This window comes from Oratosquilla oratoria, chromosome 7 (genome assembly GCF_046742065.1).
Source record: "Oratosquilla oratoria isolate Oo_2021 chromosome 7, ASM4674206v1, whole genome shotgun sequence".
In the NCBI taxonomy this organism is placed as follows: Eukaryota; Metazoa; Arthropoda; class Malacostraca; order Stomatopoda; family Squillidae; genus Oratosquilla; species Oratosquilla oratoria.
The window spans coordinates 338,393-357,732 of record NC_134783.1 but is presented as its reverse complement, the minus strand read 5'-3'; the positions used below and the strand labels follow the sequence as shown (position 1 = coordinate 357,732).

Here is a 19,340-nt window from a genome sequence, read left to right as displayed (position 1 = left end):
TATGAGGAATGATCTGAAGCTCTTCCCCTACAGGATTTCCACTCATCATGTCTTGAAGGATGAGGACAAGACCAGGCGCATTGAAATGTGTGAGTGGTTGGACGAGAAGCTGGAGCGCTCACCTGGGTGGTTGAACAACATCTGGTTCAGTGATGAGGCTCATTATCACCTCAATGGGACGGTAAACAATCACAATAACGTTTTCTGGGGCGAGGAGCCTCCTGAGGAGAAGAGTGAGAAATATCTGAAGGGCGCCAAAGTGACTGCATAGATCGCATTCAACCCCAGACATGGTCTTCACGGACCGTACTGGTTTCAGGACGGGCGTGGCAAGACAGTGACAGTCAACAGCGAGCGTTACTGTGAAATCATCAACAAGTTCAACATTGAACTTGGTCAAAGGTTCACTGTCCACCAGAAGAGCAGAATGTGGTTTCAGAAAGATGGAGCTACGCCCCATACAGCTCACGATTTTTGGATCCCGCGTGATCAGTTTCCGCACAACACACGAGTGGGCACCTCATAGCCCTGACCTCAATCCCTTGGACTATTGGTTCTGGGGAGCGTCTAAGGGAGAGGTGTATGCAAACAAGCCAACCACCCTTGACCAGTTAAAGCAGAGTGTCGAATCTTATGCAGCCAATGTGACGGCGGAGACATGCCGCAAAGTCGCGGAGAATTTCTGCCTCCGGATCAAAGCATGTTTTAATCGACGTGGTGGTCACACGTGCACTTCAAGAAGTTTGCTTGAGTGCTGAATAAATTGTCATCATGTTAGCTTTTCAGAATGCTAAAGTTTGTTCTTGCATCTCTGTCTGTTCTTAAATAAACCGAGATCAAATTTGTGGCATTTTCTCTGGAGCACCCTATACATAGAAAAGAAAAGAGAAGTAAAGAAAAAGGTAAAGGAGGCAAAGAGGAGAGCAGATGTAAAATGGGGTAAGAGTATGACAGAAAACTTTGAAAGTAATAAAAAGATGTTTTGGAAAGAAATTAAGAGAGGAAGAGGAGGCGAATCAAGTAGAGAAGAAAAGCTAAAAGGTGCAGATGGAGAGATGATAACGGAGGAGAAGGCAGTAAGGGGAAGATGGGCAGAATATTTTAGGGAGTTGCTAAATGTGAAGGAGGATAGGGAGGGAAAGATAGCTGCAGTGGGAAATGCTAAGAAAATGAGAGTAATGAGTGAGGAAAATGGAGGAGAAATAGGGAAGGATGAAGTGAAGGCAGCAGTTAAGATGATGAAAGTAGGTAAGGCACTTGGTCTGGATGGATGCCATGCTGAATGTCTTAAAGAGGGAGGTACAGTGATGGTGGACTGGTTGGTGAGGTTATTTAATGATTGCTGGAGAGAAGGTAGAGTGCCGGAGCACTGGAGGAGTGCTTGTATAGTTCCACTTTACAAGGGAAAGGGGGACAAGTGTGAATGTAGTAGTTTCAGAGGGATTAGCTTGTTAAGTGTAGTTGGGAAGGCTTATGGGAGGATCTTGATTGAGAGGATTAGGAGAGGAACAGAGAGAGTAATTGGTGAGGAACAGTGTGGATTTAGGACAGGTACAAGTTGTGTAGATCAGATTTTTGTGGTAAGACACATATGGCAGTAATCTGGAAGTGACCATTAGGGGAGAGCAACTGGAGGAAGTGGATAGTTTTAGATACTTGGGTGCAAATGTGGCAGGAAAAGGTGGAGTAAAGGTGGAGGTAGAATGTAGATTGAGAGAAGCGAGTAAATGCCTTGGTGGATTGAAAAGTGTAATGAGGAATAGACATTTGGGAATGGATGCTAAGAGGAGACTGTATGAAGGAGTGATTGTGCCAACAGCACTGTATGGAGCAGAAACATGGAACATAAGAGAGGAAGAGAGAAGGAGCTTGAATGTGTTTGAGATGAAGTGTCTGAGAAGTATGATGGGGGTTACTAGGCTGGATAGAGTGAGAAATGAGGAGGTGAGGAGGAGAACAGGGGTGGACAGGGAGTTGGGAGATAAGGTTGATGAAAGAGTATTAGGATGGTATGGACACATGGAAAGAATGAGTGAAGAAAGACTAGTAAAGGAGGTATGGAAGGCAGATGTGGTGGGAGTGAACACGAGGGGACGTCCTAGGATGAGATGGATGGATGGGGTGAAGGGGGCTTTGGGGAAGAGGGGAATGTCTGTTGAGGAAGGACGGGAGAGGACAGAAGACAGGGGTGAATGGAGAATGGTTGTATATGGAAGATGTTGTGATGCATGAGGTGGAATGGACGGGGGGATGGGGGGTGAGGTAGTGTGTGTGAGCAAAAACTTGACGCAGCCCGAAGGGATTTCTCCCCGTCCTCTCCTTTATATGGGGGGACGGAGAGGGGGGGGTCGCCGATTTAATGAAGCGGCCTTGCTGTGGATGCGCTGTGTCTTGCGACACTGCTTCTGACCCAGGGCAGTGGACAAGGTGCAGGGGTGACCCGTCATCTAGGAGGTGCTAAGATGGGAGGGAGGGTGGAGGGGTGATGAGTGTTTTCAGGGATGGAATGGGTGGAAATGTTTCTATGCCTTTTCCTTTTTGGCTACCTCCCTAGTAAGGGGGAAAAAGCATTGGTATATGTATGTATGTATGTATATTATATTATATATTATATTATATCATATCATATTATATTGTATCATATATTATATCATTATATTCTAATCTTGTCCTTCTAATAGTACCTTCTAAATTTGTCATTATTAGTATACTTTAAATTTGTCTTTATTATTGTATTCTCAACTAGTCATTGTTAGTATATTCTACCCTTTTATTTTTTGTATATTCTAAACTTGTGTTTATTAACATATGCTAATCTTTTCTAAAGTTGTCATTATAAGTGCACTTTAAAGCATCATTAATAGTACCTTCTAAACTTTCCATGCTTAGTATAATCTAAACTTCTCATTATTAGTACACGTAAAAGTAATGATTAATATTACGTTCAAAACTTGTCAATTCAGTATTACAGTATTACTCGTATTAGTACACTTTATAAGTGTCGTTAATAGAACCTTCTAAACTTGTCATTATTAATACATACTTTTCTTTATTAGTACAAAATAAAAGTTATCTTTAATACTATATTCTAAACTTTTCATTATTAGAATATTCTAGACTTGTCATTATCATATTCTAAAGTGGTCATTTTTATCATATTCTCTTTATTAGTATATTCTAAACTTATTATTATATTAGAAATTGGTCATTAGTATCATATTATAAACTTTTTATTAATAGTATATTCTAAATTTGTGATTGTTAGAATAATCTAAAATTGTCATTATTTATATATTCTAAACTTGTCATAATTAGTACACATTAAAGATATCATTAATGGTACCTTCTAAGCTTGTCATTATCATTATATTCTAAACTTGTCATTATATTGTATTCTATACATGTGATTATTAGAATATTCAAAAATTGCCATTATTACTATATTTTTAACTTGTCATAATTAGTACACATCAATCATCATTAATAGTCATTACTATTATATTCTAAACTTGTCATTATTGTTGTATGCTAAAAGTGTCATTATTAGTATATTCTAAAGTGTTCATAATTAGTATATTCTAAAGTATTCATTATTAGTATATTCTAATTCTGTCATTATGAGTACACATTGAAGTTATCATTAAGAGTACCTTTTAAACTTCTCATTATATGTATTTTATAAATTTGCCATTATTAGTATCATCTTAGTAACCTTAGAATGTACAAATAATAACTAGATGGTACTGATAATGATAAATTTGAAAAGTATAATTGCGAAACCATAATATACTAACACTGCTAATTCAGAAGCTATAAATATTTATAAGTTTCGAATATATAAGTTTACTTATAATGATAATCTTACAAGGTACCAATAATAACTTGTCATTATAAGTAGATTTTAAACTTATCATTATTAGTTCACATTAAATTTACCATTAATAGTGCCTTCTAAACATTCATTATTAGTATTTTTAAAACTTTTCATTTTTGGTATATTCTAAATTTCTCAGTGTTAGAAAATTCTCAATTTCTCATTATTATGAATTTATCATTATTAGTATATTATAAAGCTGTCATTACTAGTATATTCAAAAAAATTCATTATTAGTATATTCTAAATTTGCAATTATTAGTATATTCTAAACTTTCATTAATAGTATATATTATCATTGATAGTTCCTCCTAAACTTGTCATTATTAGTATATCCTAAACTTGTCATTATGAGTATATTCTAAACTTTTCATTATGTTCTAAACTTGTCATTATTAGTATATTTCTAACTTGTCATTACTAATATATTCTAAACTTCTCATTATTAGTACATTCTAGAATTATCATTATCAGTACACTTTAAAAATATCAATAATAGTAACTTCTAAATGTGTAATTATTATTTTTTAAATTCTCATTATTAGTGTTTTTAGAATTGTCATTATTAGTATCTTATAAATTTAATATTATTAGTATACCCTAAACTTCCTAATATTAGTATCTTCTAAACTTGTCATTAGAAGTATCTTCTAAACTTGTCATCATTATGTGCTAAACCTCTCATTATTAGTACACATTCAATTTATCATTTATACTAACTTGTCATTATTACTAAACCTAAACATGTCGTTTTTAGTATATTCTAATCTTATAATTACTAGTATATTCTAAACATGTCATTATTAGTATATTCTATTCATGTCATTATTAATATATTCTCGATTTGTCCCTGTTTGTATATTCTAAACATATCATTAGTGTATTCTGAACTTGTCATTATTAGTATTTTCTAAACGTCATTATTAGTATATTCTAAATTTTTCCTTATAAGCACATTCTAAACTTGTCATTATTTGTGTATTCTAAACCGTTGATCTAAAGTTCTCCTTATTAATATATTCTAAAATTCTTACTATTAGTATATTATAAACTTGTCATTATTAGTGACTGTTAATCTTGTCGTTATTAATAAACATTAAAGTTATCATTAATAGTAACTTTTAAACTTGTATTGCTTACTGTTTTCTAAATTATTCATTATTAGTAAATTCTGAACTTGATAATAACGGTATATCAAAAATTTCCGTTAGTATATTCTAAACTTGTCATTTTTAATCTTTTCCAAACTTCTCATTTTTAGTACTATTTAAATTTGTCATTATTAGTACATATTAATGTTATAATTAACAGTACCTTCTAAACTTGTCATTATTAGTACACATTAAATTTATTATCAAAAGAACCTTTGGAATTTATCATTATTAGTACACATTAAAGTTATCATCAAAAGTACATTTTGTACTTTTCATTATTCGTCAGTATTAGTATAATCTTAACTTATTAGTATGTTATAAACTTTCATTAGTATCACCCTCCAAACTTTTCATTAGCATATTCTAAACTTGTCATTCTTAGTATATCCCATATATGAAATTATTCATATATCCTAGAACTTTCTATCATTAGTATATTGTAAACGTATCATTATTAGTATATTCTACAGTTGTCATTATTTGTATCTTCTAAATTTTTTTATTATTAGTGGACATTAATAGACTCGATAATAGAACCTTCCAAACTTTTCATTATAAGTAAATTCTAAAGTTATTATAAATATATTAAACTTGTAATTGTAAGTATATTCTAAGCTTGTCATTATAAGTACATTCTAATGTTTCATTATATGTTCAACTTTTTATTTAAGTATATTCTGAATTTTCGTTATTAGTATATTCTAAAATTGTCATTATTAGTACACATTCAAGTTATCATTAAAATTACCATCGAAATTTGTCATTGTTAGTATATTCTAAACTTGCCATTACTAGTATATTTCAAAATGGTCATTATTATTATATTCTAAACTTATCATTATTAGTATTTTCTAAACCTGTCAATAAAAGTATATTATAAACTCGTCATTATAAGTATATTCTGAACTTTTCAATAATATATTGTAAAATTATTATTATTAGTATATTCTAAACTCTATTAGTGTATTCTGAAATTGTTATTATTTTGTACACATTAAAGTTATCATTAATGGTATCTTCTAAATATGTCATAATTAGTAAATTCTAATATTATCAATATTAGTATATTCTAAACTTTTCATTATTTGCACACATTAAAGTTATCAAATATAGTACCTTGTAAACTTGTCATTATAAACTTGTATTATATGGATATTATAAACTTAACGTTATTAGAATATTCCAAACTTGACGTTACAGTTATATTCTATCATAAGTATTTTCTAACTTTCTGATGATAAGCATATTCTAAATTTTCATTATAAGTATATTCTTAAGTTTCATTATTATTATATTCTAAACTTGTCATTATTAGTAAACATTAATAGTACCTTTTATACTTGTCATTAATAGTATCTTCTAAACTTGTCATTATTGCTACACATTAATAGTATCTTTTATACTTGTCATTATTAGTATATTCTAAACTTATCCTTATTAGTATATTCTAATACTGTCATTACTAGTGTATTCTAAAATTCTATTATTCCTATATAATATAGTTATCATTTACAGTATATTCTAGATTTTTCTTGTTAGTTTATTCTGAACTTTTTATTATTAGTTTATTCTAAACTTGTCATTATAAACATGTCATCATTAGCATATTCTTAACTTGTCATTATTAGTATATTCTAAACTTGTAATTACTATATATACATATGTATATTAAAGGTATCATTAATACTACCTTCTAAACTTGTCATTATTAGTATAATCTAACCTTGTCATTATTAGTATATTCTAAAAACGTCATTATTAGTTTATTCTAAACTTGTCGTTATTAGTATATTCTAAATTTGTATATTCTAAGCTTGTCATCATTAGTACACATTAAAATTAGTACCTTCCAAACTTTTATTATTATTATCTTCTAAACTTTTCATTATAAGCACATATCAAAGTTATCACTAATAGCACCTTCTAGACTTATCATTATTAGTATATTCTAAATGTCATTATTATATTCTGAACTTGTCATTATTATATTCTAAAATTGTCATTATTAGTATGTTATAAACTTGTCATTATTAGTATATTCTATACATGTCATATTTATTATATTCTAAACTTATCATTATTAGAACACATTAAAGTTATATTAAAAGTACCTTTAAAAATTGTCATTATAAGTATGCTTGTCATGATAAGTATATTCTAAATTTGTTATTATTAGTATGTTCTAAACTTTATTAGTGTATTTATTAGTATATCATAAAATTGTCGTTATGTTATTAGTATATTGTAAAATTGTCATTATTGGTATATCATAAATTTGTCAGTAGTATATTCTAAACTTATAGTTATTAGTACTTATTAAAGTTATCATTAATAATAACTTCTAAACATATCATTGTTCGTATATTCCAAACTTTGTTATTATAAGCTTGTCATTATTTACTCATTAAAGTTACTATCAATACTACCTTCTAAACATGTCATTATTAGTATATTCTAAACCTATAAATAGTAGTACATTCTAAACTTGTCATTATAATAATCGGATTTTGTTTTCTATGTTTTATAATTTTTGCTTTTATGAATAATATATCGTCTAAACTTGTCAATTAGTTTATTCTCAGCCTTTCATCGTTAGTATATTCTAATCTCGCCATTATTAGTACACATAAAGATTATGATTAATAGTACCTTCTGAACTTGTCATTTATAGTATATTCTAAAATCATCATTATTACTATATTCTATACTTTTCATTATTATTATATTCTACACTTGTCATTATCATTATATTCTAAACTTGTCATTATTAGTATATTCTAAGTTTTCATTATTAATATATTCTAAAATTGTCATTATTAGTATATTTTAACTTATTTTAGTATGTTGTAAATTTTTCATTTTTAGTACCATTCAAAGTTATCATTAATAGTGTCTTTTAAACTTGTAATTATCCAAAGTTGTCAACATTAGCTTGTTATTATTTGTATATTCTAAATTTGTCATTAATAGTATATATTTCTTGTCATTATTAGTATATTGTAAACCAATATTTTTACAATATATTCTAAAATTGTCATTATTAGTATATTCTAAAATTGTCATTATTAGTATATGCTAAACTTGTCATTATTAGTATATTGTCACCTTGTCATTATCAGTATATTGTAAGCTTCTTATTATTAGTATATTCTGATCTTGTCATTATTATTATAAAATAAACATGTTATTATTAGTATATTATAAACTTGTCATCATTAGTATATTCTAAACCTGTCATTATCAGTACACATTAAGATTATCAGTACTAGTACCTTCTAATCTTGTCGTTATTAGTATATTCTAAACTTGTCATTATTAGTACACATTAAAGATATAATTAATAATACCTTCTAATCTTGTCATTGTTAGTGTATTCTAAACATTTTCATAAGTATATTCTGAACTTGTCACTATTAGTATTTTCTAAACTTGTCATTATTAGTACCATTTTATGAATGTCTTTCAATGTTATCATTAGTTATAGCTTTTTAAGTAATATAATGTGTACCTTCTTAATTGATCATTAATAATACATTCTATAGTTATTACTATTAGTCTCTTCTAGTCATTATTAATAGCTATCAATGCTAACTTTGTTATCACTTTTTAAAGTTATTAACATTACTACTTGATAAATTTATCATTATTAATACTTTCTAAAATGATCATTATTAGTACTTGCTTAATTTTACTAGCACCTAAATTTATCATTATTGTTAATTTAAAAAAAAATCTACTAGTACTTTTAGTCACTTTTAAAGTTGTCATTATCAGTATTTGTCATTCTTTGTAAATTTGTGGTGGCGTATACAATATGTTGTAATGACAAGTTTAGAAATTACTATTAATGAAACTTTTATGTGTTCTAATGATGGGAAGTTTAGAATATACTAGTAATGACAAGTTTAATAATAACTTTAAAAGTTGTTTAATAATAACTTTGATGTTTGCTAATAATGACATATTTAATCACAAGTTGATAAGGTACTATTAATGATAACATTAATATGTACTAATAATTGCAAGTTTGGAATATACTGTTTAAAATATACTAATAATGAGAAGTTTAGAATGTACTAATGATGGTAAGTTTAAACGGTAATATTAATAATAACTTTAATGTTTACTAATAATGTTAATTTTAGAATACACAAATAATGACAAATATAGAAGGTACTATTAATGATAACATTACTGAGTACTAAAAATGACAAGTTTAGAATATACTCCCCCTCAGATACGTGGAATCCGGAAAATACATAAATATCGCCCCGCATAGATTAGCCAAACAGTTAGTCAAACCACTTTCACAAATGTTAGGATCGATAAGCGGAACCCATCTAAAGAATTCAGGAAATATGATATTTGTACAATTTAAAGATAGTATTGCTCTTTACAAATGTTCCAAGAAATGGAGCACTAGACGCCATAAAAAGAGTAACAGAAAAGATGGATAAATATAAACTACCCATTTCAAAGCTATAAAAAGAGTAACAGAAAAAAAATAGATGAAAATAAACTATCCCATTTCAAGGCCAAATTATCTACAGATAATCTCATTATGAATTAATTTCGACCCCTCTACATTCAACCAAGTAGAATATAGACAACACTACTGTCTCCCTATGGGGTCACCGTTTAGTGCAATAGCTGCAAATCTTTTCTTGGAGACATTGAAAATGTACAAATATACAATATATAATAGGAATATGCAATAGGAAGACACACCACATGGGTAAGGTATGTAGACGAAATATTATTCATAACACCCAAAACCACAAACATCGAAAACAAAGTCCGATTATTAAATACACGAAAAGATCAAATTCACACTAGAAGAAAAACAAGAAGGGTGCTTAATATTTTTAGATACAACAATCATTAGAACAGATTCTAGCCCAAAATATAAGATACACTGAAAACAAACATAGAAGATTATGTCCACTGTTTATCAGGTCACAGTGAAAGAATTACATACAGAATATGTAGCACAGAGTATATAAAAGACGAAATAAAACATAGATTTAATGTTTCAAAAATTAAAATATTATAAGACTTTGATTATACATTCAAAAACGAAAGCACAAGAGATAATGGAAAGGGCAACAAGTAGCAAAGAAAAACAAGAAAATAATGAGAACAATATATTAGCAATCTCAAACTCCACAGCAGTAACAAAAATAAGAAAATACATAGATAGAAACAACATTAAAATAATTACAAAGACAGGACTGAAAATAAGAAAAATAATAACAAACAAAACAACAGACTTTAAAAATAAAAACAGCATTGTGTACAAAATCCCCTGTACTGGGTGTGATTAATCGTACTATGGAGAGAGTGCACAAAGAACCACAAAACGGACACAACACAAAAATATCGTTAAATCACACAGAATCAGCTACTCACACATAGACATAGACAAAACAGGAAACCTACCGAGTTGGAAAGACAGAACTATTATGCCAAGGACTCAGCAAGAAAATGAGAAAAAATTATACAAGCTGCAGAAAATAGTATTAATAATTCTAATAAATACCGAGGAGAATTTAACACATGGTCTCTTCCAGGAGCTTCACAAGTTTAGAAGGTACTATTAATGATAATTTTAATGTGTACTAATGATGACAAGTTTAGACTATACTAATAATACTAGTAATGACAAGTTTAGGATATACTAATAATGATATGTTTCAAATATACTTATATTGATAAGTTTTGAATATAGCAATAATGGTATGTTTAGAATATACTTATATTGATAAGTTTAGAATATACCAATAATGGCATGCTTAGAAGGTACTATTAATGATAAATTCAATGTATAAAAGGAAACTTAGAAGAAAGTATAAATTCTATATTTCGGCTAATACCTAGAACCCTCCACAGGGAAAAGCCTATAGCTATTAGCCGAAATATAAAAGTTATGCTTCTTTCCTTTTAGTCCTACTGTGGGTTCTTCGTGATTATTATTTACAAATATGCTACTACATTTTGTCTAAGTAATTCTGACAAGTTTAGAATATACTAATAATCAAAGGTTTAGAATATGCTAATAATGATCAGTTTAGATTATACTAATAAAAATTTAGAGGGTACTATGAATAACTCTAATGTATACTAATAATGACAAGTTTAAATTGTACTATTATAATGATAACTTTATTGTGTACTAATAACAAAAAGTTAAGAATATACTAGTAATAACAAGATTAGAATATATTAAAAATGCCAAGTTAAGAAAAAACTAATAAAGACAAGTTTAGAATGTACTACAAATGAAAAGTTTAAATTATAATAATAATAATGACAAGTTTAGAATATCTCAATGATGACAAGTTTAGAATATCCTAATGATGACAAGTTTAGAAGGTACTAATAACGATAAGGTCAAAAGGTACTATTAATGATAACTTCAATGTGTACTAATAATTGGAATTTTAATCATACTAATGATTACAAAATTAGAAAGCACTATCAAAATAACTTTAAAGTGCACTAATAATGACAAGTTTAGAATATACTAATAATGATAAGTTTAGAAGGTACTATAGATAATAAATTCAATGTGGACTAATAATGACAAGTTGGGAATATACTAACATAGAAAAGTTTAGAATATAATAATAATGACATGTCTAGAATATACAAGTTAAGAATATATTAATAATGACAAGTTTAGAAATTACTATTAAGGATAAATTTAATGTGTACTAATAATGGAAATATTAGAATATGATAATGACATACTTAGAATATACTAATAATGATAAGTTTAGAATATAATTATAATAGCAAGTTTACAATATACTAATGACAGGTTTAGAAGGTACTATTAATGATAATTTTAATGTGTATTAATAATGACATATATGGAATATAGTAATAATGAAAATTTGAAAATATACTAATAATGACAAGATTGGAATATACTAATAATAAAAAATTTAGAATACACTAATAATGGTAAATTTAGAATATACTAATAAGTACAAATTTAGAGGGTAAAAATAAAGACAAAATTAGAGAGTACTAATAAAGACAAATTAAGAATATACTAATAATAATAAGTTTAGAATATAATAATAGTGACAAGTTTAGAAGGTATAATTGATACTAACTTTAATATTGATATGTTTAGAATATACTAATAATGAAAAAATTTAATACACTAATGACAAGTTTAGAATATTATCATAATGACAAAAATAGAATAAACTAAAAATGACAATTTTAGAACATGATAATAATGAAATTTTAGAATATACTACTAATGACAAGTTTCGAATCATTGTTTACTTTAATGTGTACTAATAATGACAAACTTAGAATATGGTATTAATGAAAAGCACAGAATATACTAATAATGAGCAGTTTAGAATATCACAGTAATGACAACTTTAGAATATACTTATCATGACAAGTTTAGCATATACTAATAATTGCATGTTTAGAAGGTACTATTAATAATATTCTCTTAATGAAAGTTTAGAATTTTAATAATGGCTGGTATAGAATATAAGAATAACGACAAGTCTTAGATATACTGATAATGTCAATTTAGAAGGTATTATTAATGATACTTTAATGTGTAATAATAATAAGTTTAAAATATATTAATAATGACAAGCTTAGAAAGTACTTTTAATGAAAACTTTAATGTGTGTTGATAATGAGATAATATCGCTTTCATAAATGTTCCAAGAAATAGTACATTCTAGACTTATTATTACAAAGGATTACAAAGGCGGAGCATGCCGACAGGAGAACTTTTAGTCCATATCTAGGTTGGATGCGAAAAAATCATAATAATAATAAAATAATAAATAAAAACTATAATAATGTATTTAACAAATAAAATACATAAATAAATGCATAGGTATAGTTAAATAATAAACAAACAGGTAAATAGTAAATAATAATAAATTGACATATAGCTAATAATAAATAAAAATCAGAGAGACAAATGATAATAAAACAATAGGTTGTCATAATTACTATATTCTAAACTTGTCATTATTAGTACATTCTAAACTAGTAATTGTTAGTATACTCTACACATTAAAGTTATCATTAATACTACCTTTAAACATTTAATTATTAGTATATTCTAATCTGCATTATTTGTGTATTCTAAACTTGTCATTATTAGTATATTCTGAATTTGTCATTATTAGTATATTCTAAGCTTGTCATTATTAGTATATTCTAAATTTTCATTATTAGTACACAATAAAGTTATCGTTAACAATCCCTTATAAACTTATCATTAATTATTAATTATCAGTAATTATTAGTACATATTAAAGTTATCAATAATAGTACCTTCTAAATTTATCATTATTAGTACATTCTAAACTTGTCATTATATTCTAAACTATTCATCTTTAATATATTCAACACTTTTCAATTATGGTATATCCAAAACTTGTCATTATTAGTATATTGTAATATTTTCATTATTCTAACGTTTGATTATGAGTACACATTAAAGTTACCATTAATAATACCTTCTAAACTTTCTTTTATTAGTATAAACTAAACTTCTCATTATTAGTACACATCAAAGTTATCGTTAAGAGTAACTTCTAAATTTGTCATTATTGGTATATTCTAAACTTGTCCTTATTAGTACACATTAAAGTTATCATTAATAGTACCTTCTAAATTTGTCATTATTATTATATTTTAAACGTCATTATTATTATATTATCAACTAGTTATTATTAGTGTATTCTAAACTTGCCATTATTAGTATATGCTAATATTTTCTATATTGGTATAGTCTAAAGTTGTTATTATAAGTACACATTAAAGTTATATTTAATAGTATCTTCTAAACTACTATTAATGATAACTTTAATATGTACCAGTAATGAAGAGTTTAGAAGGCACTAATAATGACAAGTTGAGAAGGTTCTATTTATGAGAACATTAATGGGTACTAATGATAACAAGTTTAGAATGTACTTCTAATGATCAGTTTAGAAAATACTATTAATGATAACTTCAATGTGTACTAATAATGACAAGTTTAGAATATACTAATTATGGCAAGTTTAAAGCTACTATTAGAGATAACTTTAATGTGTACTAATAATGACAGGTTTTGAAGGTAGTAATAAAGATAAGTTTAGAAGGTACTATTAATGATAACATTAATGTGTACTAAAAAGACAATTTTAAAAGGTAATAGTAATGACAAGTTTAGAATCTGTAACTACTGATAACTTTAATATGTAGTACTATTAATGAGAGCTTTAGAAGGAACTATTAATGATAACTTTAAAATGTACTAACTATGACAAGTTTGGAAGCTTCTAATATTTGCAAGTTTAGAAGAAACTATCAATGATATATTTAATGTGTACTAATAATGACAAGCTTGGAAGGTACTATTAATGATAACTTTAATTTGTACTAAGTTTAGAAGGTACTAATAATGACAACTTCAAAGTGTACTAATAATGACAAGTTTAGAATATACCAATAATGTCAAGTTTAGAAGGTACTATTAAAGATATCTTTAATTTGTATTAATGATAATAAGTTTAAAGGTACTAAAAATTACAAGTTTTGAAGGTATTATTAATGATAACTTGGATGTGTACTAATAATAAAAAGTTTCGAAGGTACTAATAATGACAACATTAGAAAGTACTATTAATGATAACTTCAATGTTTACTAATAAATGACAAGTTTAGAATATACTAAAAATATCATGTTGCTACATGGACAACCTCGACCCATATTTGAAGCATCATCAGTTGAGTGTTGCACAGTTCAAGGATTTGCACTCATTTGGAGAAGAGACTGCTTAACTTCGACAAAGTCCGACGGTTTATTCCTACTGGCGTCTTTGGATTTGTATAAGAGCATCTCTCCGGTAACTTCTGTGACGGTGCCTTGCTATTCCTTTGGATCCATCATCGACGTGGAGAGCGGGGTTCCTGAAGCCTTGGTGACTCCTGGGCGTGGGAATGGACGCCACGTGGTACCAAATTAATAGTCTCAAATGGTGTGGAATAGGCCTAGTGAACCGGGAAATAGTGCTCAAGAAACTCACTTTTTGCCTCGGAACTCTAACATCAACCTTGATCGACCATCGAAAGGAAATGGACCCTGACTATTGAATAATTCTAGAACCTTCTCCAGGAAATTTTTGCCAATGGCTACATTAAATGTAGGAACACTTAGGGAACAGGAGGAGGAACTGATTTTAGTGATAAAAGAAAAGAAAGTCGACATAGTTGCTTTATGTGAAACAAGACTTGCAAGAAAAGACAGAAGGGTTTTGCATGATAACTATCAGTTCGTATATAATGGAAGAGCAGACACAAGCACAAAGAATCACGAGAGTAGAGCAGAAATACGAGAGGATTTTGGCCTCCTGACAAATTAGAAAAAAATAAGTTTCATAGAAGTCTACGCACCGCTCAAAGTCGACCATCAGAAAAAAAGAAAAGTATTCTAAGAATCCCTCCAGAATGTTAAGAACGACTTACCATACGCCGAAAATGTAGTTATCATGGGTGATCTGAATGGATACATTGAAAAAGACGGCAAAGGATTTGGTACGGATAGAAAAACATATAGCAAAAATACACCAACAAACCCATAATTTACCTTATGTTAAAACATAACAAGATTTTTCAGAGATGTAAAAAACATAATATTGATGTCATGCGGTTCAGACCACAGGCTAGTTGTGGGCAAACTAAAACATGCCAAATCAAAATCTCTAAAGAGCATAGACATAAAACGATTTTTTAAACAAATATATGAGAGATGAAAGCTATAAAGAAACATTCCAATGCAGATTGAGGAAAAATAGAGCCGAGGATGCTGGAAGAGAAGATTTGGTAGGTCGCCTTCCATTCGGTGATCACAAGACTTGAAAAGGAATACTTATACAGTTGGAAGAAAAAATAAACACTCTAGTGCAGCGTTTCTCAACCTTTTTACCCTTGCGTAACCTTTAAAATAAATTACATGTCTCAAGGAACCCCTGCGCAATATATATATATATATATATATACATGTATATATATATATATATACATACATATATATGCATATATATATGTATATACACACACTTATATATATTTGTGTATTTTGGGAGCAGGTTCTCTTTTAAACATGTTTGATTGAATACGACAGCATTCTGGAAGTTGTTGAATTTCTTTCTTGTATTTTCTATTTTTCTAATTATATTCTTCCCTTGGATAGGGTGGGCATAGACCAATTCATTATACTTCTCCATTTTATTGCACAACGTTTCGTCTCTAATAAGACATCTTCTGGTATTTCTGTTTTAAAGATACAATAGATATTTATGATACTAGTCTGAATTACATTGATTATTACACATTTACAATTTATATCAAATCTTACAATTGCATTTACATTTTAAATTTGAATGAATGATAACACTAAAGATAATATTATTAATAATAATAATGATAATAATAATATTAAAAACTACTTCTTGCCTTAGGTGAAAAGGATGGCGAGGGGCTACATATTAACCCGGGGCGACCTTCTCCTATGCAGGTGTGAGGAGATTAGCGGATTACCCGTGACCTCTGCCCTTTTAAATGGTTCAGAGACCTGATGAGGAGAGGGGGGGTGTGGAGGGGGTGGGGGAGGAGGAGGAGGAGGAGGGAGAGGAGAGGGTGAAGCTGAGGAGGAGGGGGTGGTAGAGGCGGAATGTTGCAATTTATGGCTATACAAGGGGATATTTGATATTAGGTCACATTGCAAATTGATGGAAGGGGCTTTTTCTCTAATGTATATAGATTCTAAGAGCTGGAGTTTTCTTGAATTATAATGGTGTCCAATGATTTTAGTATTTTTAGATATTAAATCCCTTGTGATTACTATGTTGTGGCATTTCTTTAGGTGTTCTTTTATCGCCCCCGTTTGCTGATGGTATGTTAACCTTCTGCCTAAGGTACATTGTGTATGACCAATGTATCTCGCTGGAAGTGCAAAGTCTTCCTCTGGACAAGTGAATTCATAAATTACATTGGTTTTCTGTAATGCCTCAGGTTTGAACAGGTTATTTTCCATCACTAGTGAAGATGTTTTGGGATTCTTATAGTATATGATGACTTTTATTTCATCTTCCTTGTTTACGGGGTGGCAATTTTTCTTTATTATATCTCTGACAGCTTTCTCATCTTTTTTGTATGCTTCTGTATAAGTGTTGTGGTAAAATATGTTTATCTGGTGTTTTGCTTTGGATTTACTCTGAGTGTTGTCCTTGGAATAAAATCTATGAAGCATTTCTTTTGTCATGTTGTCAAAATCAGTATTAGAATAGCCATTATTAATGAGCATTTGTCTTATGTGTTTAAGTTCATTGTGTAGAGCTTTCCATGATGAGCATACTAGTAAGGCTCTTTTTATATATGCTCTGATGACACCTTTTTTATAATTTTCTGTGCATTCCCCGTTTCCATTCATGCATTTGTTTAAGTTGGTAGGCTTCCGGTATACATTCAAGGTATATTTATTGGGTTTGGAATCTACTAATATGTCTAGAAAGGGGAGAGTTCCATTCTTGTTCAATTCAACAGTAAAAGAGAGCCCAGAAATCTCTTGGAGGTGGTACCTTAGTAGTTCTAGGTCTTTAGTTGATTTAGTGCTAACAAATATATCATCAATGTATCTGCAATAAATATGTGGTGTCAAATCTCTGTTTTGGAAAACCCTATGTTCTACTTCAGCCATAAATGCTTGGGCAAATAGGACTCCTAGTGGTGACCCCATGGATACACCGTCCGTTTGCATATAAAGTTTTCCCTCTGGGCATCTGAATGGGACCTCTGTGGTGCAAGTTTCTAATAATGCTTTCATAAAGTTGTGTGGGATTTTGGGTGGTGGGAGATCACTGTGATGGTATACATAGTCTAATATGATACTAATAGTTCTTGTGACGGGAATTTCAGTAAAGAGATTTTGGGCGTCTAAAGATGCAATGGGACCTTTGGTCTGGTTGGTATTTAAAAGGTCGATGAATTCCTCGGTTGAGCGGAGGGAGTAGGTAGTGGGGATATAAGGAGAAATTATATTATGAAGGATTTTAGCAACTTGGTAAGAAGGAGTGGAAATTTGTGATATAATAGGCCTAAGTGGGTTATTCTCCTTGTGGGTTTTCACGTTACCATAAAAATATCCTGGTTGGAAATCTCCAACTAGTTTGCTAAATTTAGTACCCCCTATCTCTGCATTAACCCCGGTGATGAGGTTATTTAATTTCTTTTTCAGATTTTCTGTTGGGTTACGAGAAATTAATTTAAATTTTGAATGATCCTGTAAAATATCTCTACACTTCTCAATATACACACTTTTGTCTAATATCACATAACATGAGGACTTATCTGCTTTTCTGATGATAATTTTCTCGTTTTCTCTGAGTTGTCTGGCTGCTTCTTTTAGGCGCGGTGAGAGTAGTGGGGTGGTGTTGTGTTGGTGACGTGATTTTGTGCTCTCACTTTGAAGTTGTTCTTGGAGGTCTTGGTTGACGGAGATTTTGCCTTCTTTCTCTAATTTGCAGATGTCTTCGAAGAGGGCTGCTATTTCCACTTTTTTGTTAATTTGGTTGTACTTAGGTTTTAGGTGGCAGTTGATACCCAAGTTCAAAAATTCAATTTGGTCTTCTGTTAAAATTTCATTAGATAGATTGATGAAAGAGGGAGAACTTTGAGGGATAGCTAGGGTACCGCCGTACAGTCTTGATAACTTTTTCAATATTCTTGTTCTACCTACTTGGTGATGAGTTGTGATGACGTCATCTAGGGCAGATTGGGTCTTCTGTTTGAGGGTGATGTCTAGTTCTAGGTCTTCGTAGCGCCTTTGGGTGTCTTCAAGTTGTTCTAGTAATTCAGGAATCTTGGATTTCTTCTCAATTATTTCTTCCTCCATCATTTTCTTCCTGAAATCTAAGGTTAGTCGGCTGCGCTGTACTGCTCGGCCGTGGAGTCTAATATTTGTGTATTTTGGGAGCAGGTTCTCTTTTAAACATGTTTGATTGAATACGACAGCATTCTGGAAGTTGTTGAATTTCTTTCTTGTATTTTCTATTTTTCTAATTATATTCTTCCCTTGGATAGGGTGGGCATAGACCAATTCATTATACTTCTCCATTTTATTGCACAACGTTTCGTCTCTAATAAGACATCTTCTGGTATTTCTGTTTTAAAGATACAATAGATATTTATGATACTAGTCTGAATTACATTGATTATTACACATTTACAATTTATATCAAATCTTACAATTGCATTTACATTTTAAATTTGAA

The 19,340-nt window shown here is 29.5% G+C and overlaps 1 protein-coding gene across 1 annotated transcript; it reads right to left on the bottom strand.

The window, feature by feature from the left end:
- Positions 1-836: 836 nt before the first annotated feature.
- LOC143026947 (uncharacterized) lies at positions 837-18,961 on the bottom strand. Its single transcript, XM_076187736.1, has 2 exons — positions 17,759-18,961; positions 837-866 (listed from the first exon to the last, which is right to left on the bottom strand). Exons 1-2 carry the CDS (start codon positions 18,959-18,961, stop codon positions 837-839), a joined length of 1,233 nt encoding a protein of 410 aa, XP_076043851.1.
- Between the last annotated feature and the right edge of the window lie 379 nt (positions 18,962-19,340).

What these genes read in the sequence shown, in the direction of transcription:
- LOC143026947 (XM_076187736.1), bottom strand. Translation starts at nt 18,961, where the DNA reads ATGGAGGAAGAAATAATTGAGAAGAAATCCAAGATTCCTGAATTACTA. An exon ending in CCCAAGCATTTATGGCTGAA is followed by an intron (nt 867 to 17,758) that starts GTAGAACATAGG and finishes TTCTATGTATAG; the next exon opens with GGTGCTCCAGAGAAAATGCC.